This window comes from Vanderwaltozyma polyspora, genomic scaffold (assembly GCF_000150035.1).
Source record: "Vanderwaltozyma polyspora DSM 70294 KpolScaffold507 genomic scaffold, whole genome shotgun sequence".
Classification (NCBI taxonomy): Eukaryota; Fungi; Ascomycota; class Saccharomycetes; order Saccharomycetales; family Saccharomycetaceae; genus Vanderwaltozyma; species Vanderwaltozyma polyspora.
Window position 1 is genome coordinate 4387 of NW_001834630.1, and position 26858 is coordinate 31244.

Consider the following 26858-nt stretch of genomic DNA (forward strand, 5'->3'; position numbering starts at 1 on the left):
AGTATATTTACTCTCTAATACAGATCTCCACATTAAGTTTCTCTAGAATACATGAATAACAGACTTTATTCTAATGTACACCAAATTAACTATACAACTATATAATAATTAAAACTTACCAAATACCGACCAAACAATACATCACAGATAGACAGTATAATAAGGCCTCCACCGATTCTCTACAGTAAAATGCTTGATCAATTTGTAATCTATATTTACTTAAATAGAAGTGATTTAACTGACATTAATGTTTTCTAAGAAATGCTAAAGCAAAAGGATACTATCCACCAATTTAGTCACTATTATGGTTTTAAGAAGGGGTACATTATTACTTTATATACAACTCTCCAATTAAAATACATACTACAACTACATTGTATTCGTATTCTGGTGTATTAATCCTTCACTTTGACATATTTTATATTTAAATATTATAAAATTTATAAATACTTAATAATGGGATTGGTATTCTAAAATATGTTTTCATCACTATTCATTTCAATACTAAATAAGATTCGACAATATATGTATTTTAACAATAATATCTTTAATGCATAGAAAGAAAGAGCTCAGATGGTATATAGACAGTTGAATATTTATAAATATCGTATTGATTTCACACAAAAAAATAATAGAAACATTGAGCACAAGCTATTTAAACGAGCATCGAATTCTATTTGATTTTTTAACTTATTTAACATTCTCAAGTTCATAAAATGTTATACACTAGTATATGTCGACTCAGATTCGAAACTGAGAAGGAGTAATTAACAGTTTCGAGGTTGTAATTCATTATTATAAGCTATATAATTGGGACACTAATCTTTTTATTATATTATACAGTATTAAATAAATATTAGATAGACGGTAGGAATAGTCTCATTAAAATAATAAAATATCCCTTTATATAGCATAAACATTTCATCTAATAAAACAAGAACAGTATTTTAATATGGATCTGCTGAAGAACAGCTTCTTCTCTAAATTTAACTTTAATAAAATAACACAAATAATATATATTGTCTTGATTATTTATACAATATTTGAATAAATTAACGAACTAAAAACTGTAGTTATAAATTAGAAATTGACTAAACCAAAATTGCCAAAACAATCATACCAATCAAACCGGATAAGGAATTGCTTATCTTATTTGATACACCAGCACCTTCATAAGAAGATGAGATACCTACATTAGCAGATGGATTAGATCCAGATGATGTGATATCATCAGTGACAGAAGTATTCAAATCTGAAGATACAGTCGACATATAGCTACCTGATGGAACTAATGTAGTTACACTTTGTGTATTAGAATTTGGAACAGATGATGTTATAACAGTTGTGTGACCTGCAGAGTCGGTGGTGGTGATATGGGTAACAGTGTTATCTGTTGGTTTAGCAGTTTCACTAGCAACAGAAGATGTTGGAACTGGTGAGGTTATCACAGTTGTGTGACCTGCAGAGTCGGTGGTGGTGATATGGGTAACAGTGTTATCTGTTGGTTTAGCAGTTTCACTAGCAACAGAAGATGTTGGAACTGGTGAGGTTATCACAGTTGTGTGACCTGCAGAGTCAGTTGTAATAATATGAGTAGCAGTTTCACTTGAAGGATGCATTGAAATTAAACTACTGACTGTTGAATTATCTTTAGGGGTTGAAATTATCGCATGACTTTAACTCTAAATTTGCATATGAAGAACTTTCCGAGTCTGATTCTCTTGAAGACTGCCTTATATCAGCATTTATAGAAAATGATTGAGTTTTATGAACAACAAAATATGAACAGATTGTAATTGGAGTGGAGTTGATACTTATCGTGGCAGCTTCGGATACATGCACAGATCCGATACTAGAACCTCCAATAGATGAATTCTGATAAACAAAAATTGAATGATACTCGGAAGAAATATATGATTCCGAAACTCCGTTATCTGAACCCGACTTCCAATTCTCCGTGACATCAACATCAGCACTAAAACCAGAATTCACCAAATATAACGAACTCAACGAAGACTTACTAACAAAAAAAACAACATCGGCTTCGGTGTGACTACCAGAAGTTATAGTGGTGGTGATAGGAGATGGTAATCCTGTCAGCGATGAGACCGTTGATGTTGTGACAGTGTTTCCTTCAGCATCAGTAGTAGTGTAGAAGGAGACAACATCGGTTTCGGTGTGACTACCAGAAGTTATAGTGGTGGTGATAGGAGATGGTAATCCTGTCAACGATGAGACCGTTGATGTTGTGACAGTGTTTCCTTCAGCATCAGTAGTAGTGTAGAAGGAGACAACATCGGTTTCGGTGTGACTACCAGAAGTTATAGTGGTGGTGATAGGTGATGGTAATCCTGTCAACGATGAGACCGTTGATGTTGTGACAGTGTTTCCTTCAGCATCAGTAGTAGTGTAGAAGGAGACAACATCGGTTTCGGTGTGACTACCAGAAGTTATAGTGGTGGTGATAGGAGATGGTAATCCTGTCAACGATGAGACCGTTGATGTTGTGACAGTGTTTCCTTCAGCATCAGTAGTAGTGTAGAAGGAGACAACATCGGTTTCGGTGTGACTACCAGAAGTAAAAGTCGTGGTGATAGGAGATGCTAATCCTGTCAACGATGAGGCCGTTGATGTTGTGACAGTGTTTCCTTCAGCATCAGTAGTAGTGTAGAAGGAGACAACATCGGTTTCGGTGTGACTACCAGAAGTGAAAGTCGTGGTGATAGGAGATGGTAATCCTGTCAACGATGAGACCGTTGATGTTGTGACAGTGTTTCCTTCAGCATCAGTAGTAGTGTAGAAGGAGACAACATCGGTTTCGGTGTGACTACCAGAAGTGAAAGTCGTGGTGATAGGAGATGGTAATCCTGTCAACGATGAGACCGTTGATGTTGTGACAGTGTTTCCTTCAGCATCAGTAGTAGTGTAGAAGGAGACAACATCGGTTTCGGTGTGACTACCAGAAGTTATAGTGGTGGTGATAGGAGATGGTAATCCTGTCAGCGATGAGACCGTTGATGTTGTGACAGTGTTTCCTTCAGCATCAGTAGTAGTGTAGAAGGAGACAACATCGGTTTCGGTGTGACTACCAGAAGTTATAGTGGTGGTGATAGGAGATGGTAATCCTGTCAACGATGAGACCGTTGATGTTGTGACAGTGTTTCCTTCAGCATCAGTAGTAGTGTAGAAGGAGACAACATCGGTTTCGGTGTGACTACCAGAAGTGAAAGTCGTGGTGATAGGAGATGCTAATCCTGTCAACGATGAGACCGTTGATGTTGTGACAGTGTTTCCTTCAGCATCAGTAGTAGTGTAGAAGGAGACAACATCGGTTTCGGTGTGACTACCAGAAGTTATAGTGGTGGTGATAGGAGATGGTAATCCTGTCAACGATGAGACCGTTGATGTTGTGACAGTGTTTCCTTCAGCATCAGTAGTAGTGTAGAAGGAGACAACATCGGTTTCGGTGTGACTACCAGAAGTGAAAGTCGTGGTGATAGGAGATGCTAATCCTGTCAACGATGAGACCGTTGATGTTGTGACAGTGTTTCCTTCAGCATCAGTAGTAGTGTAGAAGGAGACAACATCGGTTTCGGTGTGACTACCAGAAGTAAAAGTCGTGGTGATAGGAGATGGTAATCCTGTCAACGATGAGACCGTTGATGTTGTGACAGTGTTTCCTTCAGCATCAGTAGTAGTGTAGAAGGAGACAACATCGGTTTCGGTGTGACTACCAGAAGTTATAGTGGTGGTGATAGGAGATGCTAATCCTGTCAACGATGAGACCGTTGATGTTGTGACAGTGTTTCCTTCAGCATCAGTAGTAGTGTAGAAGGAGACAACATCGGTTTCGGTGTGACTACCAGAAGTTATAGTGGTGGTGATAGGAGATGGTAATCCTGTCAACGATGAGACCGTTGATGTTGTGACAGTGTTTCCTTCAGCATCAGTAGTAGTGTAGAAGGAGACAACATCGGTTTCGGTGTGACTACCAGAAGTAAAAGTCGTGGTGATAGGAGATGGTAATCCTGTCAACGATGAGACCGTTGATGTTGTTACAGTGTTTCCTTCAGCATCAGTAGTAGTGTAGAAGGAGACAACATCGGTTTCGGTGTGACTACCAGAAGTGAAAGTCGTGGTGATAGGAGATGCTAATCCTGTCAACGATGAGACCGTTGATGTTGTGACAGTGTTTCCTTCAGCATCAGTAGTAGTGTAGAAGGAGACAACATCGGTTTCGGTGTGACTACCAGAAGTAAAAGTCGTGGTGATAGGAGATGGTAATCCTGTCAACGATGAGACCGTTGATGTTGTTACAGTGTTTCCTTCAGCATCAGTAGTAGTGTAGAAGGAGACAACATCGGTTTCGGTGTGACTACCAGAAGTGAAAGTCGTGGTGATAGGAGATGCTAATCCTGTCAACGATGAGACCGTTGATGTTGTGACAGTGTTTCCTTCAGCATCAGTAGTAGTGTAGAAGGAGACAACATCGGTTTCGGTGTGACTACCAGAAGTTATAGTGGTGGTGATAGGAGATGGTAATCCTGTCAGCGATGAGACCGTTGATGTTGTGACAGTGTTTCCTTCAGCATCAGTAGTAGTGTAGAAGGAGACAACATCGGTTTCGGTGTGACTACCAGAAGTGAAAGTCGTGGTGATAGGAGATGCTAATCCTGTCAACGATGAGACCGTTGATGTTGTGACAGTGTTTCCTTCAGCATCAGTAGTAGTGTAGAAGGAGACAACATCGGTTTCGGTGTGACTACCAGAAGTTATAGTGGTGGTGATAGGAGATGGTAATCCTGTCAACGATGAGACCGTTGATGTTGTGACAGTGTTTCCTTCAGCATCAGTAGTAGTGTAGAAGGAGACAACATCGGTTTCGGTGTGACTACCAGAAGTGAAAGTCGTGGTGATAGGAGATGGTAATCCTGTCAGCGATGAGACCGTTGATGTTGTGACAGTGTTTCCTTCAGCATCAGTAGTAGTGTAGAAGGAGACAACATCGGTTTCGGTGTGACTACCAGAAGTTATAGTGGTGGTGATAGGAGATGGTAATCCTGTCAACGATGAGACCGTTGATGTTGTTACAGTGTTTCCTTCAGCATCAGTAGTAGTGTAGAAGGAGACAACATCGGTTTCGGTGTGACTACCAGAAGTGAAAGTCGTGGTGATAGGAGATGGTAATCCTGTCAACGATGAGACCGTTGATGTTGTGACAGTGTTTCCTTCAGCATCAGTAGTAGTGTAGAAGGAGACAACATCGGTTTCGGTGTGACTACCAGAAGTAAAAGTCGTGGTGATAGGAGATGGTAATCCTGTCAACGATGAGACCGTTGATGTTGTGACAGTGTTTCCTTCAGCATCAGTAGTAGTGTAGAAGGAGACAACATCGGTTTCGGTGTGACTACCAGAAGTTATAGTGGTGGTGATAGGAGATGCTAATCCTGTCAACGATGAGACCGTTGATGTTGTGACAGTGTTTCCTTCAGCATCAGTAGTAGTGTAGAAGGAGACAACATCGGTTTCGGTGTGACTACCAGAAGTGAAAGTCGTGGTGATAGGAGATGCTAATCCTGTCAACGATGAGACCGTTGATGTTGTGACAGTGTTTCCTTCAGCATCAGTAGTAGTGTAGAAGGAGACAACATCGGTTTCGGTGTGACTACCAGAAGTTATAGTGGTGGTGATAGGAGATGGTAATCCTGTCAACGATGAGACCGTTGATGTTGTGACAGTGTTTCCTTCAGCATCAGTAGTAGTGTAGAAGGAGACAACATCGGTTTCGGTGTGACTACCAGAAGTAAAAGTCGTGGTGATAGGAGATGGTAATCCTGTCAACGATGAGACCGTTGATGTTGTTACAGTGTTTCCTTCAGCATCAGTAGTAGTGTAGAAGGAGACAACATCGGTTTCGGTGTGACTACCAGAAGTTATAGTGGTGGTGATAGGAGATGGTAATCCTGTCAACGATGAGACCGTTGATGTTGTGACAGTGTTTCCTTCAGCATCAGTAGTAGTGTAGAAGGAGACAACATCGGTTTCGGTGTGACTACCAGAAGTAAAAGTCGTGGTGATAGGAGATGGTAATCCTGTCAACGATGAGACCGTTGATGTTGTGACAGTGTTTCCTTCAGCATCAGTAGTAGTGTAGAAGGAGACAACATCGGTTTCGGTGTGACTACCAGAAGTAAAAGTCGTGGTGATAGGAGATGGTAATCCTGTCAACGATGAGACCGTTGATGTTGTGACAGTGTTTCCTTCAGCATCAGTAGTAGTGTAGAAGGAGACAACATCGGTTTCGGTGTGACTACCAGAAGTGAAAGTCGTGGTGATAGGAGATGCTAATCCTGTCAACGATGAGACCGTTGATGTTGTGACAGTGTTTCCTTCAGCATCAGTAGTAGTGTAGAAGGAGACAACATCGGTTTCGGTGTGACTACCAGAAGTAAAAGTCGTGGTGATAGGAGATGGTAATCCTGTCAACGATGAGACCGTTGATGTTGTTACAGTGTTTCCTTCAGCATCAGTAGTAGTGTAGAAGGAGACAACATCGGTTTCGGTGTGACTACCAGAAGTGAAAGTCGTGGTGATAGGAGATGGTAATCCTGTCAGCGATGAGACCGTTGATGTTGTGACAGTGTTTCCTTCAGCATCAGTAGTAGTGTAGAAGGAGACAACATCGGTTTCGGTGTGACTACCAGAAGTGAAAGTCGTGGTGATAGGAGATGCTAATCCTGTCAACGATGAGACCGTTGATGTTGTGACAGTGTTTCCTTCAGCATCAGTAGTAGTGTAGAAGGAGACAACATCGGTTTCGGTGTGACTACCAGAAGTAAAAGTCGTGGTGATAGGAGATGGTAATCCTGTCAACGATGAGACCGTTGATGTTGTTACAGTGTTTCCTTCAGCATCAGTAGTAGTGTAGAAGGAGACAACATCGGTTTCGGTGTGACTACCAGAAGTGAAAGTCGTGGTGATAGGAGATGGTAATCCTGTCAGCGATGAGACCGTTGATGTTGTGACAGTGTTTCCTTCAGCATCAGTAGTAGTGTAGAAGGAGACAACATCGGTTTCGGTGTGACTACCAGAAGTTATAGTGGTGGTGATAGGAGATGGTAATCCTGTTAGCGATGAGACCGTTGATGTTGTGACAGTGTTTCCTTCAGCATCAGTAGTAGTGTAGAAGGAGACAACATCGGTTTCGGTGTGACTACCAGAAGTGAAAGTCGTGGTGATAGGAGATGCTAATCCTGTCAACGATGAGACCGTTGATGTTGTGACAGTGTTTCCTTCAGCATCAGTAGTAGTGTAGAAGGAGACAACATCGGTTTCGGTGTGACTACCAGAAGTAAAAGTCGTGGTGATAGGAGATGGTAATCCTGTCAACGATGAGACCGTTGATGTTGTGACAGTGTTTCCTTCAGCATCAGTAGTAGTGTAGAAGGAGACAACATCGGTTTCGGTGTGACTACCAGAAGTGAAAGTCGTGGTGATAGGAGATGCTAATCCTGTCAACGATGAGACCGTTGATGTTGTGACAGTGTTTCCTTCAGCATCAGTAGTAGTGTAGAAGGAGACAACATCGGTTTCGGTGTGACTACCAGAAGTAAAAGTCGTGGTGATAGGAGATGGTAATCCTGTCAACGATGAGACCGTTGATGTTGTTACAGTGTTTCCTTCAGCATCAGTAGTAGTGTAGAAGGAGACAACATCGGTTTCGGTGTGACTACCAGAAGTGAAAGTCGTGGTGATAGGAGATGGTAATCCTGTCAGCGATGAGACCGTTGATGTTGTGACAGTGTTTCCTTCAGCATCAGTAGTAGTGTAGAAGGAGACAACATCGGTTTCGGTGTGACTACCAGAAGTTATAGTGGTGGTGATAGGAGATGGTAATCCTGTCAACGATGAGACCGTTGATGTTGTGACAGTGTTTCCTTCAGCATCAGTAGTAGTGTAGAAGGAGACAACATCGGTTTCGGTGTGACTACCAGAAGTGAAAGTCGTGGTGATAGGAGATGCTAATCCTGTCAACGATGAGACCGTTGATGTTGTGACAGTGTTTCCTTCAGCATCAGTAGTAGTGTAGAAGGAGACAACATCGGTTTCGGTGTGACTACCAGAAGTTATAGTGGTGGTGATAGGAGATGGTAATCCTGTCAACGATGAGACCGTTGATGTTGTGACAGTGTTTCCTTCAGCATCAGTAGTAGTGTAGAAGGAGACAACATCGGTTTCGGTGTGACTACCAGAAGTGAAAGTCGTGGTGATAGGAGATGCTAATCCTGTCAACGATGAGACCGTTGATGTTGTGACAGTGTTTCCTTCAGCATCAGTAGTAGTGTAGAAGGAGACAACATCGGTTTCGGTGTGACTACCAGAAGTGAAAGTCGTGGTGATAGGAGATGCTAATCCTGTCAACGATGAGACCGTTGATGTTGTGACAGTGTTTCCTTCAGCATCAGTAGTAGTGTAGAAGGAGACAACATCGGTTTCGGTGTGACTACCAGAAGTGAAAGTCGTGGTGATAGGAGATGGTAATCCTGTCAGCGATGAGACCGTTGATGTTGTGACAGTGTTTCCTTCAGCATCAGTAGTAGTGTAGAAGGAGACAACATCGGTTTCGGTGTGACTACCAGAAGTGAAAGTCGTGGTGATAGGAGATGCTAATCCTGTCAACGATGAGACCGTTGATGTTGTGACAGTGTTTCCTTCAGCATCAGTAGTAGTGTAGAAGGAGACAACATCGGTTTCGGTGTGACTACCAGAAGTTATAGTGGTGGTGATAGGAGATGCTAATCCTGTCAACGATGAGACCGTTGATGTTGTGACAGTGTTTCCTTCAGCATCAGTAGTAGTGTAGAAGGAGACAACATCGGTTTCGGTGTGACTACCAGAAGTGAAAGTCGTGGTGATAGGAGATGGTAATCCTGTCAACGATGAGACCGTTGATGTTGTGACAGTGTTTCCTTCAGCATCAGTAGTAGTGTAGAAGGAGACAACATCGGTTTCGGTGTGACTACCAGAAGTAAAAGTCGTGGTGATAGGAGATGGTAATCCTGTCAACGATGAGACCGTTGATGTTGTTACAGTGTTTCCTTCAGCATCAGTAGTAGTGTAGAAGGAGACAACATCGGTTTCGGTGTGACTACCAGAAGTGAAAGTCGTGGTGATAGGAGATGCTAATCCTGTCAGCGATGAGACCGTTGATGTTGTGACAGTGTTTCCTTCAGCATCAGTAGTAGTGTAGAAGGAGACAACATCGGTTTCGGTGTGACTACCAGAAGTTATAGTGGTGGTGATAGGAGATGCTAATCCTGTTAGCGATGAGACCGTTGATGTTGTGACAGTGTTTCCTTCAGCATCAGTAGTAGTGTAGAAGGAGACAACATCGGTTTCGGTGTGACTACCAGAAGTGAAAGTCGTGGTGATAGGAGATGCTAATCCTGTCAACGATGAGGCCGTTGATGTTGTGACAGTGTTTCCTTCAGCATCAGTAGTAGTGTAGAAGGAGACAACATCGGTTTCGGTGTGACTACCAGAAGTAAAAGTCGTGGTGATAGGAGATGGTAATCCTGTCAGCGATGAGACCGTTGATGTTGTGACAGTGTTTCCTTCAGCATCAGTAGTAGTGTAGAAGGAGACAACATCGGTTTCGGTGTGACTACCAGAAGTGAAAGTCGTGGTGATAGGAGATGGTAATCCTGTCAGCGATGAGACCGTTGATGTTGTGACAGTGTTTCCTTCAGCATCAGTAGTAGTGTAGAAGGAGACAACATCGGTTTCGGTGTGACTACCAGAAGTAAAAGTCGTGGTGATAGGAGATGCTAATCCTGTCAACGATGAGACCGTTGATGTTGTGACAGTGTTTCCTTCAGCATCAGTAGTAGTGTAGAAGGAGACAACATCGGTTTCGGTGTGACTACCAGAAGTGAAAGTCGTGGTGATAGGAGATGCTAATCCTGTCAACGATGAGACCGTTGATGTTGTGACAGTGTTTCCTTCAGCATCAGTAGTAGTGTAGAAGGAGACAACATCGGTTTCGGTGTGACTACCAGAAGTAAAAGTCGTGGTGATAGGAGATGCTAATCCTGTCAACGATGAGACCGTTGATGTTGTGACAGTGTTTCCTTCAGCATCAGTAGTAGTGTAGAAGGAGACAACATCGGTTTCGGTGTGACTACCAGAAGTGAAAGTCGTGGTGATAGGAGATGGTAATCCTGTCAGCGATGAGACCGTTGATGTTGTTACAGTGTTTCCTTCAGCATCAGTAGTAGTGTAGAAGGAGACAACATCGGTTTCGGTGTGACTACCAGAAGTGAAAGTCGTGGTGATAGGAGATGCTAATCCTGTCAGCGATGAGACCGTTGATGTTGTGACAGTGTTTCCTTCAGCATCAGTAGTAGTGTAGAAGGAGACAACATCGGTTTCGGTGTGACTACCAGAAGTGAAAGTCGTGGTGATAGGAGATGCTAATCCTGTCAACGATGAGGCCGTTGATGTTGTGACAGTGTTTCCTTCAGCATCAGTAGTAGTGTAGAAGGAGACAACATCGGTTTCGGTGTGACTACCAGAAGTAAAAGTCGTGGTGATAGGAGATGGTAATCCTGTCAACGATGAGACCGTTGATGTTGTTACAGTGTTTCCTTCAGCATCAGTAGTAGTGTAGAAGGAGACAACATCGGTTTCGGTGTGACTACCAGAAGTGAAAGTCGTGGTGATAGGAGATGGTAATCCTGTCAACGATGAGACCGTTGATGTTGTGACAGTGTTTCCTTCAGCATCAGTAGTAGTGTAGAAGGAGACAACATCGGTTTCGGTGTGACTACCAGAAGTAAAAGTCGTGGTGATAGGAGATGGTAATCCTGTCAACGATGAGACCGTTGATGTTGTGACAGTGTTTCCTTCAGCATCAGTAGTAGTGTAGAAGGAGACAACATCGGTTTCGGTGTGACTACCAGAAGTGAAAGTCGTGGTGATAGGAGATGCTAATCCTGTCAACGATGAGACCGTTGATGTTGTGACAGTGTTTCCTTCAGCATCAGTAGTAGTGTAGAAGGAGACAACATCGGTTTCGGTGTGACTACCAGAAGTGAAAGTCGTGGTGATAGGAGATGCTAATCCTGTCAACGATGAGACCGTTGATGTTGTGACAGTGTTTCCTTCAGCATCAGTAGTAGTGTAGAAGGAGACAACATCGGTTTCGGTGTGACTACCAGAAGTTATAGTGGTGGTGATAGGAGATGGTAATCCTGTCAACGATGAGACCGTTGATGTTGTGACAGTGTTTCCTTCAGCATCAGTAGTAGTGTAGAAGGAGACAACATCGGTTTCGGTGTGACTACCAGAAGTAAAAGTCGTGGTGATAGGAGATGGTAATCCTGTCAACGATGAGACCGTTGATGTTGTGACAGTGTTTCCTTCAGCATCAGTAGTAGTGTAGAAGGAGACAACATCGGTTTCGGTGTGACTACCAGAAGTAAAAGTCGTGGTGATAGGAGATGGTAATCCTGTCAACGATGAGACCGTTGATGTTGTGACAGTGTTTCCTTCAGCATCAGTAGTAGTGTAGAAGGAGACAACATCGGTTTCGGTGTGACTACCAGAAGTGAAAGTCGTGGTGATAGGAGATGCTAATCCTGTCAACGATGAGACCGTTGATGTTGTGACAGTGTTTCCTTCAGCATCAGTAGTAGTGTAGAAGGAGACAACATCGGTTTCGGTGTGACTACCAGAAGTAAAAGTCGTGGTGATAGGAGATGGTAATCCTGTCAACGATGAGACCGTTGATGTTGTTACAGTGTTTCCTTCAGCATCAGTAGTAGTGTAGAAGGAGACAACATCGGTTTCGGTGTGACTACCAGAAGTGAAAGTCGTGGTGATAGGAGATGGTAATCCTGTCAGCGATGAGACCGTTGATGTTGTGACAGTGTTTCCTTCAGCATCAGTAGTAGTGTAGAAGGAGACAACATCGGTTTCGGTGTGACTACCAGAAGTGAAAGTCGTGGTGATAGGAGATGCTAATCCTGTCAACGATGAGACCGTTGATGTTGTGACAGTGTTTCCTTCAGCATCAGTAGTAGTGTAGAAGGAGACAACATCGGTTTCGGTGTGACTACCAGAAGTAAAAGTCGTGGTGATAGGAGATGGTAATCCTGTCAACGATGAGACCGTTGATGTTGTGACAGTGTTTCCTTCAGCATCAGTAGTAGTGTAGAAGGAGACAACATCGGTTTCGGTGTGACTACCAGAAGTTATAGTGGTGGTGATAGGAGATGCTAATCCTGTCAACGATGAGACCGTTGATGTTGTGACAGTGTTTCCTTCAGCATCAGTAGTAGTGTAGAAGGAGACAACATCGGTTTCGGTGTGACTACCAGAAGTGAAAGTCGTGGTGATAGGAGATGCTAATCCTGTCAACGATGAGACCGTTGATGTTGTGACAGTGTTTCCTTCAGCATCAGTAGTAGTGTAGAAGGAGACAACATCGGTTTCGGTGTGACTACCAGAAGTTATAGTGGTGGTGATAGGAGATGGTAATCCTGTCAACGATGAGACCGTTGATGTTGTGACAGTGTTTCCTTCAGCATCAGTAGTAGTGTAGAAGGAGACAACATCGGTTTCGGTGTGACTACCAGAAGTAAAAGTCGTGGTGATAGGAGATGGTAATCCTGTCAACGATGAGACCGTTGATGTTGTTACAGTGTTTCCTTCAGCATCAGTAGTAGTGTAGAAGGAGACAACATCGGTTTCGGTGTGACTACCAGAAGTTATAGTGGTGGTGATAGGAGATGGTAATCCTGTCAACGATGAGACCGTTGATGTTGTGACAGTGTTTCCTTCAGCATCAGTAGTAGTGTAGAAGGAGACAACATCGGTTTCGGTGTGACTACCAGAAGTAAAAGTCGTGGTGATAGGAGATGGTAATCCTGTCAACGATGAGACCGTTGATGTTGTGACAGTGTTTCCTTCAGCATCAGTAGTAGTGTAGAAGGAGACAACATCGGTTTCGGTGTGACTACCAGAAGTAAAAGTCGTGGTGATAGGAGATGGTAATCCTGTCAACGATGAGACCGTTGATGTTGTGACAGTGTTTCCTTCAGCATCAGTAGTAGTGTAGAAGGAGACAACATCGGTTTCGGTGTGACTACCAGAAGTGAAAGTCGTGGTGATAGGAGATGCTAATCCTGTCAACGATGAGACCGTTGATGTTGTGACAGTGTTTCCTTCAGCATCAGTAGTAGTGTAGAAGGAGACAACATCGGTTTCGGTGTGACTACCAGAAGTTATAGTGGTGGTGATAGGAGATGCTAATCCTGTCAACGATGAGACCGTTGATGTTGTGACAGTGTTTCCTTCAGCATCAGTAGTAGTGTAGAAGGAGACAACATCGGTTTCGGTGTGACTACCAGAAGTAAAAGTCGTGGTGATAGGAGATGGTAATCCTGTCAACGATGAGACCGTTGATGTTGTGACAGTGTTTCCTTCAGCATCAGTAGTAGTGTAGAAGGAGACAACATCGGTTTCGGTGTGACTACCAGAAGTAAAAGTCGTGGTGATAGGAGATGGTAATCCTGTCAACGATGAGACCGTTGATGTTGTGACAGTGTTTCCTTCAGCATCAGTAGTAGTGTAGAAGGAGACAACATCGGTTTCGGTGTGACTACCAGAAGTTATAGTGGTGGTGATAGGAGATGGTAATCCTGTCAACGATGAGACCGTTGATGTTGTTACAGTGTTTCCTTCAGCATCAGTAGTAGTGTAGAAGGAGACAACATCGGTTTCGGTGTGACTACCAGAAGTTATAGTGGTGGTGATAGGAGATGGTAATCCTGTTAGCGATGAGACCGTTGATGTTGTGACAGTGTTTCCTTCAGCATCAGTAGTAGTGTAGAAGGAGACAACATCGGTTTCGGTGTGACTACCAGAAGTGAAAGTCGTGGTGATAGGAGATGCTAATCCTGTCAACGATGAGACCGTTGATGTTGTGACAGTGTTTCCTTCAGCATCAGTAGTAGTGTAGAAGGAGACAACATCGGTTTCGGTGTGACTACCAGAAGTAAAAGTCGTGGTGATAGGAGATGGTAATCCTGTCAACGATGAGACCGTTGATGTTGTGACAGTGTTTCCTTCAGCATCAGTAGTAGTGTAGAAGGAGACAACATCGGTTTCGGTGTGACTACCAGAAGTGAAAGTCGTGGTGATAGGAGATGCTAATCCTGTCAACGATGAGACCGTTGATGTTGTGACAGTGTTTCCTTCAGCATCAGTAGTAGTGTAGAAGGAGACAACATCGGTTTCGGTGTGACTACCAGAAGTTATAGTGGTGGTGATAGGAGATGCTAATCCTGTCAACGATGAGACCGTTGATGTTGTGACAGTGTTTCCTTCAGCATCAGTAGTAGTGTAGAAGGAGACAACATCGGTTTCGGTGTGACTACCAGAAGTGAAAGTCGTGGTGATAGGAGATGCTAATCCTGTCAACGATGAGACCGTTGATGTTGTGACAGTGTTTCCTTCAGCATCAGTAGTAGTGTAGAAGGAGACAACATCGGTTTCGGTGTGACTACCAGAAGTGAAAGTCGTGGTGATAGGAGATGGTAATCCTGTCAGCGATGAGACCGTTGATGTTGTGACAGTGTTTCCTTCAGCATCAGTAGTAGTGTAGAAGGAGACAACATCGGTTTCGGTGTGACTACCAGAAGTTATAGTGGTGGTGATAGGAGATGGTAATCCTGTCAACGATGAGACCGTTGATGTTGTGACAGTGTTTCCTTCAGCATCAGTAGTAGTGTAGAAGGAGACAACATCGGTTTCGGTGTGACTACCAGAAGTAAAAGTCGTGGTGATAGGAGATGGTAATCCTGTCAACGATGAGACCGTTGATGTTGTGACAGTGTTTCCTTCAGCATCAGTAGTAGTGTAGAAGGAGACAACATCGGTTTCGGTGTGACTACCAGAAGTTATAGTGGTGGTGATAGGAGATGGTAATCCTGTTAGCGATGAGACCGTTGATGTTGTGACAGTGTTTCCTTCAGCATCAGTAGTAGTGTAGAAGGAGACAACATCGGTTTCGGTGTGACTACCAGAAGTGAAAGTCGTGGTGATAGGAGATGGTAATCCTGTCAGCGATGAGACCGTTGATGTTGTGACAGTGTTTCCTTCAGCATCAGTAGTAGTGTAGAAGGAGACAACATCGGTTTCGGTGTGACTACCAGAAGTTATAGTGGTGGTGATAGGAGATGGTAATCCTGTTAGCGATGAGACCGTTGATGTTGTGACAGTGTTTCCTTCAGCATCAGTAGTAGTGTAGAAGGAGACAACATCGGTTTCGGTGTGACTACCAGAAGTGAAAGTCGTGGTGATAGGAGATGCTAATCCTGTCAACGATGAGACCGTTGATGTTGTGACAGTGTTTCCTTCAGCATCAGTAGTAGTGTAGAAGGAGACAACATCGGTTTCGGTGTGACTACCAGAAGTTATAGTGGTGGTGATAGGAGATGGTAATCCTGTCAACGATGAGACCGTTGATGTTGTGACAGTGTTTCCTTCAGCATCAGTAGTAGTGTAGAAGGAGACAACATCGGTTTCGGTGTGACTACCAGAAGTAAAAGTCGTGGTGATAGGAGATGGTAATCCTGTCAACGATGAGACCGTTGATGTTGTGACAGTGTTTCCTTCAGCATCAGTAGTAGTGTAGAAGGAGACAACATCGGTTTCGGTGTGACTACCAGAAGTGAAAGTCGTGGTGATAGGAGATGGTAATCCTGTCAGCGATGAGACCGTTGATGTTGTGACAGTGTTTCCTTCAGCATCAGTAGTAGTGTAGAAGGAGACAACATCGGTTTCGGTGTGACTACCAGAAGTTATAGTGGTGGTGATAGGAGATGGTAATCCTGTCAACGATGAGACCGTTGATGTTGTTACAGTGTTTCCTTCAGCATCAGTAGTAGTGTAGAAGGAGACAACATCGGTTTCGGTGTGACTACCAGAAGTTATAGTGGTGGTGATAGGAGATGGTAATCCTGTTAGCGATGAGACCGTTGATGTTGTGACAGTGTTTCCTTCAGCATCAGTAGTAGTGTAGAAGGAGACAACATCGGTTTCGGTGTGACTACCAGAAGTGAAAGTCGTGGTGATAGGAGATGGTAATCCTGTCAGCGATGAGACCGTTGATGTTGTGACAGTGTTTCCTTCAGCATCAGTAGTAGTGTAGAAGGAGACAACATCGGTTTCGGTGTGACTACCAGAAGTTATAGTGGTGGTGATAGGAGATGGTAATCCTGTCAACGATGAGACCGTTGATGTTGTGACAGTGTTTCCTTCAGCATCAGTAGTAGTGTAGAAGGAGACAACATCGGTTTCGGTGTGACTACCAGAAGTGAAAGTCGTGGTGATAGGAGATGGTAATCCTGTCAGCGATGAGACCGTTGATGTTGTGACAGTGTTTCCTTCAGCATCAGTAGTAGTGTAGAAGGAGACAACATCGGTTTCGGTGTGACTACCAGAAGTTATAGTGGTGGTGATAGGAGATGGTAATCCTGTTAGCGATGAGACCGTTGATGTTGTGACAGTGTTTCCTTCAGCATCAGTAGTAGTGTAGAAGGAGACAACATCGGTTTCGGTGTGACTACCAGAAGTGAAAGTCGTGGTGATAGGAGATGCTAATCCTGTCAACGATGAGACCGTTGATGTTGTGACAGTGTTTCCTTCAGCATCAGTAGTAGTGTAGAAGGAGACAACATCGGTTTCGGTGTGACTACCAGAAGTTATAGTGGTGGTGATAGGAGATGGTAATCCTGTCAACGATGAGACCGTTGATGTTGTGACAGTGTTTCCTTCAGCATCAGTAGTAGTGTAGAAGGAGACAACATCGGTTTCGGTGTGACTACCAGAAGTAAAAGTCGTGGTGATAGGAGATGGTAATCCTGTCAACGATGAGACCGTTGATGTTGTGACAGTGTTTCCTTCAGCATCAGTAGTAGTGTAGAAGGAGACAACATCGGTTTCGGTGTGACTACCAGAAGTGAAAGTCGTGGTGATAGGAGATGGTAATCCTGTCAGCGATGAGACCGTTGATGTTGTGACAGTGTTTCCTTCAGCATCAGTAGTAGTGTAGAAGGAGACAACATCGGTTTCGGTGTGACTACCAGAAGTTATAGTGGTGGTGATAGGAGATGGTAATCCTGTCAACGATGAGACCGTTGATGTTGTGACAGTGTTTCCTTCAGCATCAGTAGTAGTGTAGAAGGAGACAACATCGGTTTCGGTGTGACTACCAGAAGTAAAAGTCGTGGTGATAGGAGATGGTAATCCTGTCAACGATGAGACCGTTGATGTTGTGACAGTGTTTCCTTCAGCATCAGTAGTAGTGTAGAAGGAGACAACATCGGTTTCGGTGTGACTACCAGAAGTGAAAGTCGTGGTGATAGGAGATGCTAATCCTGTCAACGATGAGACCGTTGATGTTGTGACAGTGTTTCCTTCAGCATCAGTAGTAGTGTAGAAGGAGACAACATCGGTTTCGGTGTGACTACCAGAAGTAAAAGTCGTGGTGATAGGAGATGGTAATCCTGTCAACGATGAGACCGTTGATGTTGTTACAGTGTTTCCTTCAGCATCAGTAGTAGTGTAGAAGGAGACAACATCGGTTTCGGTGTGACTACCAGAAGTGAAAGTCGTGGTGATAGGAGATGGTAATCCTGTCAGCGATGAGACCGTTGATGTTGTGACAGTGTTTCCTTCAGCATCAGTAGTAGTGTAGAAGGAGACAACATCGGTTTCGGTGTGACTACCAGAAGTTATAGTGGTGGTGATAGGAGATGGTAATCCTGTTAGCGATGAGACCGTTGATGTTGTGACAGTGTTTCCTTCAGCATCAGTAGTAGTGTAGAAGGAGACAACATCGGTTTCGGTGTGACTACCAGAAGTGAAAGTCGTGGTGATAGGAGATGCTAATCCTGTCAACGATGAGACCGTTGATGTTGTGACAGTGTTTCCTTCAGCATCAGTAGTAGTGTAGAAGGAGACAACATCGGTTTCGGTGTGACTACCAGAAGTAAAAGTCGTGGTGATAGGAGATGGTAATCCTGTCAACGATGAGACCGTTGATGTTGTGACAGTGTTTCCTTCAGCATCAGTAGTAGTGTAGAAGGAGACAACATCGGTTTCGGTGTGACTACCAGAAGTGAAAGTCGTGGTGATAGGAGATGCTAATCCTGTCAACGATGAGACCGTTGATGTTGTGACAGTGTTTCCTTCAGCATCAGTAGTAGTGTAGAAGGAGACAACATCGGTTTCGGTGTGACTACCAGAAGTTATAGTGGTGGTGATAGGAGATGGTAATCCTGTCAACGATGAGACCGTTGATGTTGTGACAGTGTTTCCTTCAGCATCAGTAGTAGTGTAGAAGGAGACAACATCGGTTTCGGTGTGACTACCAGAAGTGAAAGTCGTGGTGATAGGAGATGGTAATCCTGTCAACGATGAGACCGTTGATGTTGTGACAGTGTTTCCTTCAGCATCAGTAGTAGTGTAGAAGGAGACAACATCGGTTTCGGTGTGACTACCAGAAGTTATAGTGGTGGTGATAGGAGATGGTAATCCTGTCAACGATGAGACCGTTGATGTTGTTACAGTGTTTCCTTCAGCATCAGTAGTAGTGTAGAAGGAGACAACATCGGTTTCGGTGTGACTACCAGAAGTGAAAGTCGTGGTGATAGGAGATGGTAATCCTGTCAACGATGAGACCGTTGATGTTGTGACAGTGTTTCCTTCAGCATCAGTAGTAGTGTAGAAGGAGACAACATCGGTTTCGGTGTGACTACCAGAAGTAAAAGTCGTGGTGATAGGAGATGGTAATCCTGTCAACGATGAGACCGTTGATGTTGTGACAGTGTTTCCTTCAGCATCAGTAGTAGTGTAGAAGGAGACAACATCGGTTTCGGTGTGACTACCAGAAGTAAAAGTCGTGGTGATAGGAGATGGTAATCCTGTCAACGATGAGACCGTTGATGTTGTTACAGTGTTTCCTTCAGCATCAGTAGTAGTGTAGAAGGAGACAACATCGGTTTCGGTGTGACTACCAGAAGTGAAAGTCGTGGTGATAGGAGATGCTAATCCTGTCAACGATGAGACCGTTGATGTTGTGACAGTGTTTCCTTCAGCATCAGTAGTAGTGTAGAAGGAGACAACATCGGTTTCGGTGTGACTACCAGAAGTTATAGTGGTGGTGATAGGAGATGGTAATCCTGTCAACGATGAGACCGTTGATGTTGTGACAGTGTTTCCTTCAGCATCAGTAGTAGTGTAGAAGGAGACAACATCGGTTTCGGTGTGACTACCAGAAGTAAAAGTCGTGGTGATAGGAGATGGTAATCCTGTCAACGATGAGACCGTTGATGTTGTGACAGTGTTTCCTTCAGCATCAGTAGTAGTGTAGAAGGAGACAACATCGGTTTCGGTGTGACTACCAGAAGTTATAGTGGTGGTGATAGGAGATGGTAATCCTGTCAGCGATGAGACCGTTGATGTTGTGACAGTGTTTCCTTCAGCATCAGTAGTAGTGTAGAAGGAGACAACATCGGTTTCGGTGTGACTACCAGAAGTGAAAGTCGTGGTGATAGGAGATGGTAATCCTGTCAACGATGAGACCGTTGATGTTGTTACAGTGTTTCCTTCAGCATCAGTAGTAGTGTAGAAGGAGACAACATCGGTTTCGGTGTGACTACCAGAAGTGAAAGTCGTGGTGATAGGAGATGGTAATCCTGTCAGCGATGAGACCGTTGATGTTGTGACAGTGTTTCCTTCAGCATCAGTAGTAGTGTAGAAGGAGACAACATCGGTTTCGGTGTGACTACCAGAAGTTATAGTGGTGGTGATAGGAGATGGTAATCCTGTCAACGATGAGACCGTTGATGTTGTTACAGTGTTTCCTTCAGCATCAGTAGTAGTGTAGAAGGAGACAACATCGGTTTCGGTGTGACTACCAGAAGTGAAAGTCGTGGTGATAGGAGATGGTAATCCTGTCAACGATGAGACCGTTGATGTTGTGACAGTGTTTCCTTCAGCATCAGTAGTAGTGTAGAAGGAGACAACATCGGTTTCGGTGTGACTACCAGAAGTAAAAGTCGTGGTGATAGGAGATGGTAATCCTGTCAACGATGAGACCGTTGATGTTGTGACAGTGTTTCCTTCAGCATCAGTAGTAGTGTAGAAGGAGACAACATCGGTTTCGGTGTGACTACCAGAAGTAAAAGTCGTGGTGATAGGAGATGGTAATCCTGTCAACGATGAGACCGTTGATGTTGTTACAGTGTTTCCTTCAGCATCAGTAGTAGTGTAGAAGGAGACAACATCGGTTTCGGTGTGACTACCAGAAGTGAAAGTCGTGGTGATAGGAGATGCTAATCCTGTCAACGATGAGACCGTTGATGTTGTGACAGTGTTTCCTTCAGCATCAGTAGTAGTGTAGAAGGAGACAACATCGGTTTCGGTGTGACTACCAGAAGTAAAAGTCGTGGTGATAGGAGATGGTAATCCTGTCAACGATGAGACCGTTGATGTTGTTACAGTGTTTCCTTCAGCATCAGTAGTAGTGTAGAAGGAGACAACATCGGTTTCGGTGTGACTACCAGAAGTGAAAGTCGTGGTGATAGGAGATGCTAATCCTGTCAACGATGAGACCGTTGATGTTGTGACAGTGTTTCCTTCAGCATCAGTAGTAGTGTAGAAGGAGACAACATCGGTTTCGGTGTGACTACCAGAAGTAAAAGTCGTGGTGATAGGAGATGGTAATCCTGTCAACGATGAGACCGTTGATGTTGTTACAGTGTTTCCTTCAGCATCAGTAGTAGTGTAGAAGGAGACAACATCGGTTTCGGTGTGACTACCAGAAGTGAAAGTCGTGGTGATAGGAGATGGTAATCCTGTCAGCGATGAGACCGTTGATGTTGTGACAGTGTTTCCTTCAGCATCAGTAGTAGTGTAGAAGGAGACAACATCGGTTTCGGTGTGACTACCAGAAGTAAAAGTCGTGGTGATAGGAGATGCTAATCCTGTCAACGATGAGACCGTTGATGTTGTGACAGTGTTTCCTTCAGCATCAGTAGTAGTGTAGAAGGAGACAACATCGGTTTCGGTGTGACTACCAGAAGTTATAGTGGTGGTGATAGGAGATGGTAATCCTGTCAGCGATGAGACCGTTGATGTTGTGACAGTGTTTCCTTCAGCATCAGTAGTAGTGTAGAAGGAGACAACATCGGTTTCGGTGTGACTACCAGAAGTTATAGTGGTGGTGATAGGAGATGGTAATCCTGTTAGCGATGAGACCGTTGATGTTGTGACAGTGTTTCCTTCAGCATCAGTAGTAGTGTAGAAGGAGACAACATCGGTTTCGGTGTGACTACCAGAAGTGAAAGTCGTGGTGATAGGAGATGGTAATCCTGTCAGCGATGAGACCGTTGATGTTGTGACAGTGTTTCCTTCAGCATCAGTAGTAGTGTAGAAGGAGACAACATCGGTTTCGGTGTGACTACCAGAAGTTATAGTGGTGGTGATAGGAGATGGTAATCCTGTTAGCGATGAGACCGTTGATGTTGTTACAGTGTTTCCTTCAGCATCAGTAGTAGTGTAGAAGGAGACAACATCGGTTTCGGTGTGACTACCAGAAGTGAAAGTCGTGGTGATAGGAGATGGTAATCCTGTCAGCGATGAGACCGTTGATGTTGTTACAGTGTTTCCTTCAGCATCAGTAGTAGTGTAGAAGGAGACAACATCGGTTTCGGTGTGACTACCAGAAGTTATAGTGGTGGTGATAGGAGATGGTAATCCTGTCAGCGATGAGACCGTTGATGTTGTGACAGTGTTTCCTTCAGCATCAGTAGTAGTGTAGAAGGAGACAACATCGGTTTCGGTGTGACTACCAGAAGTAAAAGTCGTGGTGATAGGAGATGGTAATCCTGTCAACGATGAGACCGTTGATGTTGTGACAGTGTTTCCTTCAGCATCAGTAGTAGTGTAGAAGGAGACAACATCGGTTTCGGTGTGACTACCAGAAGTGAAAGTCGTGGTGATAGGAGATGGTAATCCTGTCAACGATGAGATATCTGAAGTTTCTATTTTGGATTTATGGTAATTTGAAGTATCGATCGCTGTTGGTTGTATAGATTTTTTACTTTCTGTGTTTGGAATTGGATCGATTGGTTGTTTGGTTGTTTGGGTTTCCTGTAAATTTCTTGTTTCTTGATATGTGTTGTTGTTTGTAGTAGATAGGTTAGTCTCGGTATTATTATGTTTTGTTTCAGTTTTTGAATATTGTAGGCTAGAGTAAGTTTGATTATTATTTAACTCTATGGTAGAATTTATTATAATATTTGATGTTTCATTTTCTGGAAAATTGGATTTCTTCGTTGATTTTTTACTAATGTATGATGTTGTTGAATTTTGTGTGGTTTCATTAGAAATATCAAGGGTCACTTGAGAGTCATTCATTGAAAGGGTTGGATTTGAATAGTTTGGCATAATTGAATAGCTTTCATGATAACTTTCTGTTGTGTCAAAACTGCTGTTAAAGTAGGAACTTAATAATTCCGATTGTAAGCTCAATGTTGAATCTTGTTCAGCACCAGTATTGGATGTAAAATTTGATGAATTTGATATAAAAAAGTTTGATGTAAACGAAGTAATTTGCCGTGTTTTTATCACGTATAAAGTTTTCGTTGTTTCAAATCCATCAGAACCTTCAAAAGTAATAACACGGGTGAAAGTTAAAGGGTTACTGACATCGGCAATTATGAAACTTGTAGTGGATATATTGATATTCGGCTTGTATACATAGAATATTGATTCCATTATCTCTATTCCTTGGTCATTGGTAATTATAGTTTGTTTAGTTGAGTATGTAGAAAATTCTTTCTTTTTCCATTCTGAAAATATTGTTTTTGTAGAGGTTATAATTGGTATTTTAACATAATAGATGGTTTCTGCTGTTTTGCCACCAACTGAGTCTGTAATTATTCTAATTTCAGTAGAATATGTTGTAGTCTCTTTATTCCAAACCTGGTAACTTGTTTTTATTATATTTTGAATTGGTGCAATTACAAAATACACTGTCTCATTAATTAAATTTCCCTCTTTATCGACCGTAATTGTTACCAGTGTCGAATACGTAAATGTATTTGAATTTTTCCAATATCTGAAGGTGGTGGTTTGGGAGGTAATCTTTGGTTGTTGGACAAAGTAGATAGTTTCCGTAGTCTCATTTTTGTCAGTACCGGAAAATATTACTATCGAAGTAGCATATGTGGATCTTTTAGATATATTAGAGATAATCTTATAACTTGTAGTTGTTAAGTATCTTAAAGGTGTCTTAACTATATACACAGTTTCTGTAACAATAAAGTTATTACTATTGGAATAAGTAGATATTATGGTAGAAAATGTTAATGTTGAATTGTTAGACCAACCTTGATAGCTTGTACTTTTATAATTATGTGAAGGTGTCCCAACTAAGTAAATTATCAGAGTTGATTCAAAGCCATCAGAGCCCGTAAAAATTGAGTATGTTGTTGAAAAGGCTCGAATTTGATTAAAACTCCAACCAGTAGTAGAAACAGTTGTTGTAGCTCGATATGGTGTTCTTACAAAATATATGATTTTTGTGCTGAAGTTTCCATCATCATCTTTTTCAGTTGTTACAACAGTTGAGTAAGTTTCAGTATATTTTTTTTCCCACGGACTAAAACTTGTTATGGTGTCAACCCAAGTGGGAGTTTCAACCAAGTAGACAGTTTTAGTCCACTCACCAAGAAAAGTCCCCGAATAACCAAAAGTGGTAATAACAGTAGTGTAAAAAGTTGAAGTATAATCACCGGCCCAAGGTACATATGAGATCTCTCCTGTATCGATTGGGGTTGCTATATAATAAATTGTTGACTTTTTGAATAGCCGCTCGTAAATTGAAGTTGAAAATATAGAAATATAATTATTTGTCCATGAAGAAAATATTGTAGTAACTCCAACAGCAGTCGGTATACCAACATAATAAATTGTCTCTGTGGTTTCAACTCCATCCTCGCCGTATATTTTAGAAACAATAGTAGAAAACGTTGTGAAGTCAAAAGTACCAGACATCGGGAAAACTTGTGTAATGTAGCTCACCCTTTCAGGTGTATACACATAAAAAATCGTCTCAGTGGTCTCATTTCCTAAATAATCTGTAGAAGTGATAATATCCGTAGAATAAGTAGTGGAATAAGTTTCTGTCCAAAAAGTCTCTTCATACTCTATTTTTTTCCTAATGGGTGTTTCAATTACGATAACTGTAAGGGTCCATAATGCGAGAAGTCCACTTTTATACTCGAATGCAGTAATATTAGTTGTTTGAATTGTTGACGTAAATAGTCCTGTCCATGGTACATATTTAAGGGAAGGTGTTAAAGAGGGAGTATTAATGAAATATATTGTGATGGTTGAAATGATTCCAAGATCATCAGTAATTGTTTCCTTCAATATTGATTTTGTCGTAACATATGAACCAGTCCAGGGTATGAGTGTAGTTGATTTGGCTTTGTTAATAGGTAGAGAAACATAATATAGGATTTCCCATGTAAAGTCAAATTTGTCCCCAATTTTTGTAGTTGCTGTTAAAAACGTAGTAGTATCTGATCCAGAATATGAGCCCTGGAAGTAAGTGGTCGTTGAAGTAGTAGGTGCAGGCGTTAAAATGTAATATATTGTTTCAGTAGTTGTTTCGTCATCAAAACCAATAACAAGTCTTGTTCTAACCGATGTAGACGTTAAAGAATTATTCCAGGCACTTGTATAACTGGTAAATGATTTTTCTCTTATTGGTGTTGACAAGATAAACCGTGGAAAAGGCCAAAGACCGAAAAATATAAACCAAAACCCAAACGCTATTGTATAGCCGCTTTGAGTGTATGTAGTATAACTTCCTGTCCATGGATGAGTTATGTACTTACCCCAGGAGAATGGAGTCTCTACGTAAAATATTGTTTTAGTAGTTTTCATTCCATCATTTACCACTGTAGTTAGGTCTTTAGAGTAAGTAACCTTATAGTATCCTGTCCAAGGAGCAGTTGTTGTCGTATGGAATAAAGCGGTAGGGATTATAATGTAAAACGTAGTAAAGGTTGTCTCATTACCATTATCATTTGTAGTGGTGCTGACAAAGGTCTCGAATGTCGAAATAACAGTGCCACCTATATCACCTTCAAAGGTAATACTGGTAATTACAGAACGTTGAGGGGTTACAACGTAGAATAGATATTCTGTTGTTACATTTCCATCAATATCAGTAAAAGTAGCAACACCAGTAGAAACTGTTTTCGTAAATGATATATTACCAAAATTAGTGGTGGTTTTTGAAATCACGTTTGATGGTATGTGGATATAATAATAAGTTGTGGTACCTAGAGTTACACCTAATAGAACATCATACGATATGGAGGTTGAATAATATGTAGTATAAGTTTGTGTCCATGGTATTGTTATTGAAGACCCTTCATTTCTTGAACTATAAACATAATACACGGTTCCCGTTGTTAATATATTATCGAAACCTAAAGTTGTCACGATCGAGGTAGCATGTGTAACAAAATACGCACCTGTCCATCCTTCCGTTGTTGTAGAAAGATATAATCCATTTGGTATTTTAATATAATATATTATTTCAGTTGTGGTGGAACCATCTTCTCCGGTTGATATACTATATTCAGTAGAATAGGTAGAGGTAATGAAACCTGGAAAGGTACTTACAGTTGAAATTGTTTTTAAAGTAGTTAACATAGGATATAGAATATATGTACTCGTCTCTAGTGTATCATAACCGTCCTCACCTTGGGTAGTCCCAATTAAAACTATAGTAGATATAGATTTCAAGCCCGAGGTAAATTGAGTGACAGTAGTTGATGTTGAGTAGATAGGAGTATGTATAAAATACCACGTAATCGTAGTTGTAAAGAAAAATAATTTAGAACTAAGTGAAATACTTGTAGAATATGTAGTTGCATAGTTTCTATCCCATCCATTTATTTCAGACGATGTTACATGATATTCATCAGCGAAACAAACACTGGCTAGATTCGATAGGAATATAAGTATGATCGGCATTGACGCCCATTTCACTATCATTTTGAACAATAGTATTTTCTTTTAGAAATCTTAATATTTTAATATAAAATATCGGTATATTTAAACGTTATTTTCAGTGTTTTTTTAGTATTTTATCTTATATATTATTTTAATAGTATTCCTAACGATTTTTAATTTATTTTTGCTTATATTCATTATTATAATTTGGATAAACTTTATAGAAAACATATAATTTTAGAGAATATAAAAAATAAAATGGATATAGATATATTTATAAAGTAAATTTTTGTCTACATGACTATTCTAAAGTCATGATTAATTTAAATAAAAATCACGTCTGAAACGTCTTTTTCAGCAAATAAATCGAATGGTTTTATTGTGTCCTCTGTTTAAAATAAGATTAAGTCTAATGTAGTTCATGACCGTGATAAGTTTCCTAAAATCTTTTAAACACTGATATTACGTTATTTAGTTTATATACAACCAAGCTCTTAGTTATATACTCTATTCTCAACGAATAATATGAAGAAGATTCTATTGAATATAAGCTATAGAGGAGGATTTTAAAAATGCTAGATCTGAGAAACTATTTGCTAATATTTAGATATAGATTTTTCTCTCGATAAATTTTTTACTACTTTTCTTTGGTTTTCATACAATATGATTACTTTCTTGAATAAAATGGTCAGAGATTTTTTTTGCTCAATTCGTGGCTAGATCTTTGATGGTTGTAATAACATTTTTCG

The 26858-nt window shown here is 41.8% G+C and overlaps 2 protein-coding genes across 2 annotated transcripts; both read right to left on the minus strand.

Annotated features, from left to right (window-relative positions):
• Window positions 1-1091: 1091 nt before the first annotated feature.
• Window positions 1092-1619, minus strand: Kpol_507p1 (uncharacterized protein; the record flags this gene model as incomplete). The annotated part of the gene is made up of 1 exon (XM_001643647.1): window positions 1092-1619. One exon carries the CDS (start codon window positions 1617-1619, stop codon window positions 1092-1094), a length of 528 nt encoding a protein of 175 aa, XP_001643697.1.
• A 31-nt stretch (window positions 1620-1650) lies between these two features.
• Kpol_507p2 (beta strand repeat-containing protein) lies at window positions 1651-26151 on the minus strand (the record flags this gene model as incomplete). The annotated part of the gene is made up of 1 exon (XM_001643648.1): window positions 1651-26151. One exon carries the CDS (start codon window positions 26149-26151, stop codon window positions 1651-1653), a length of 24501 nt encoding a protein of 8166 aa, XP_001643698.1.
• Window positions 26152-26858: the final 707 nt, after the last annotated feature.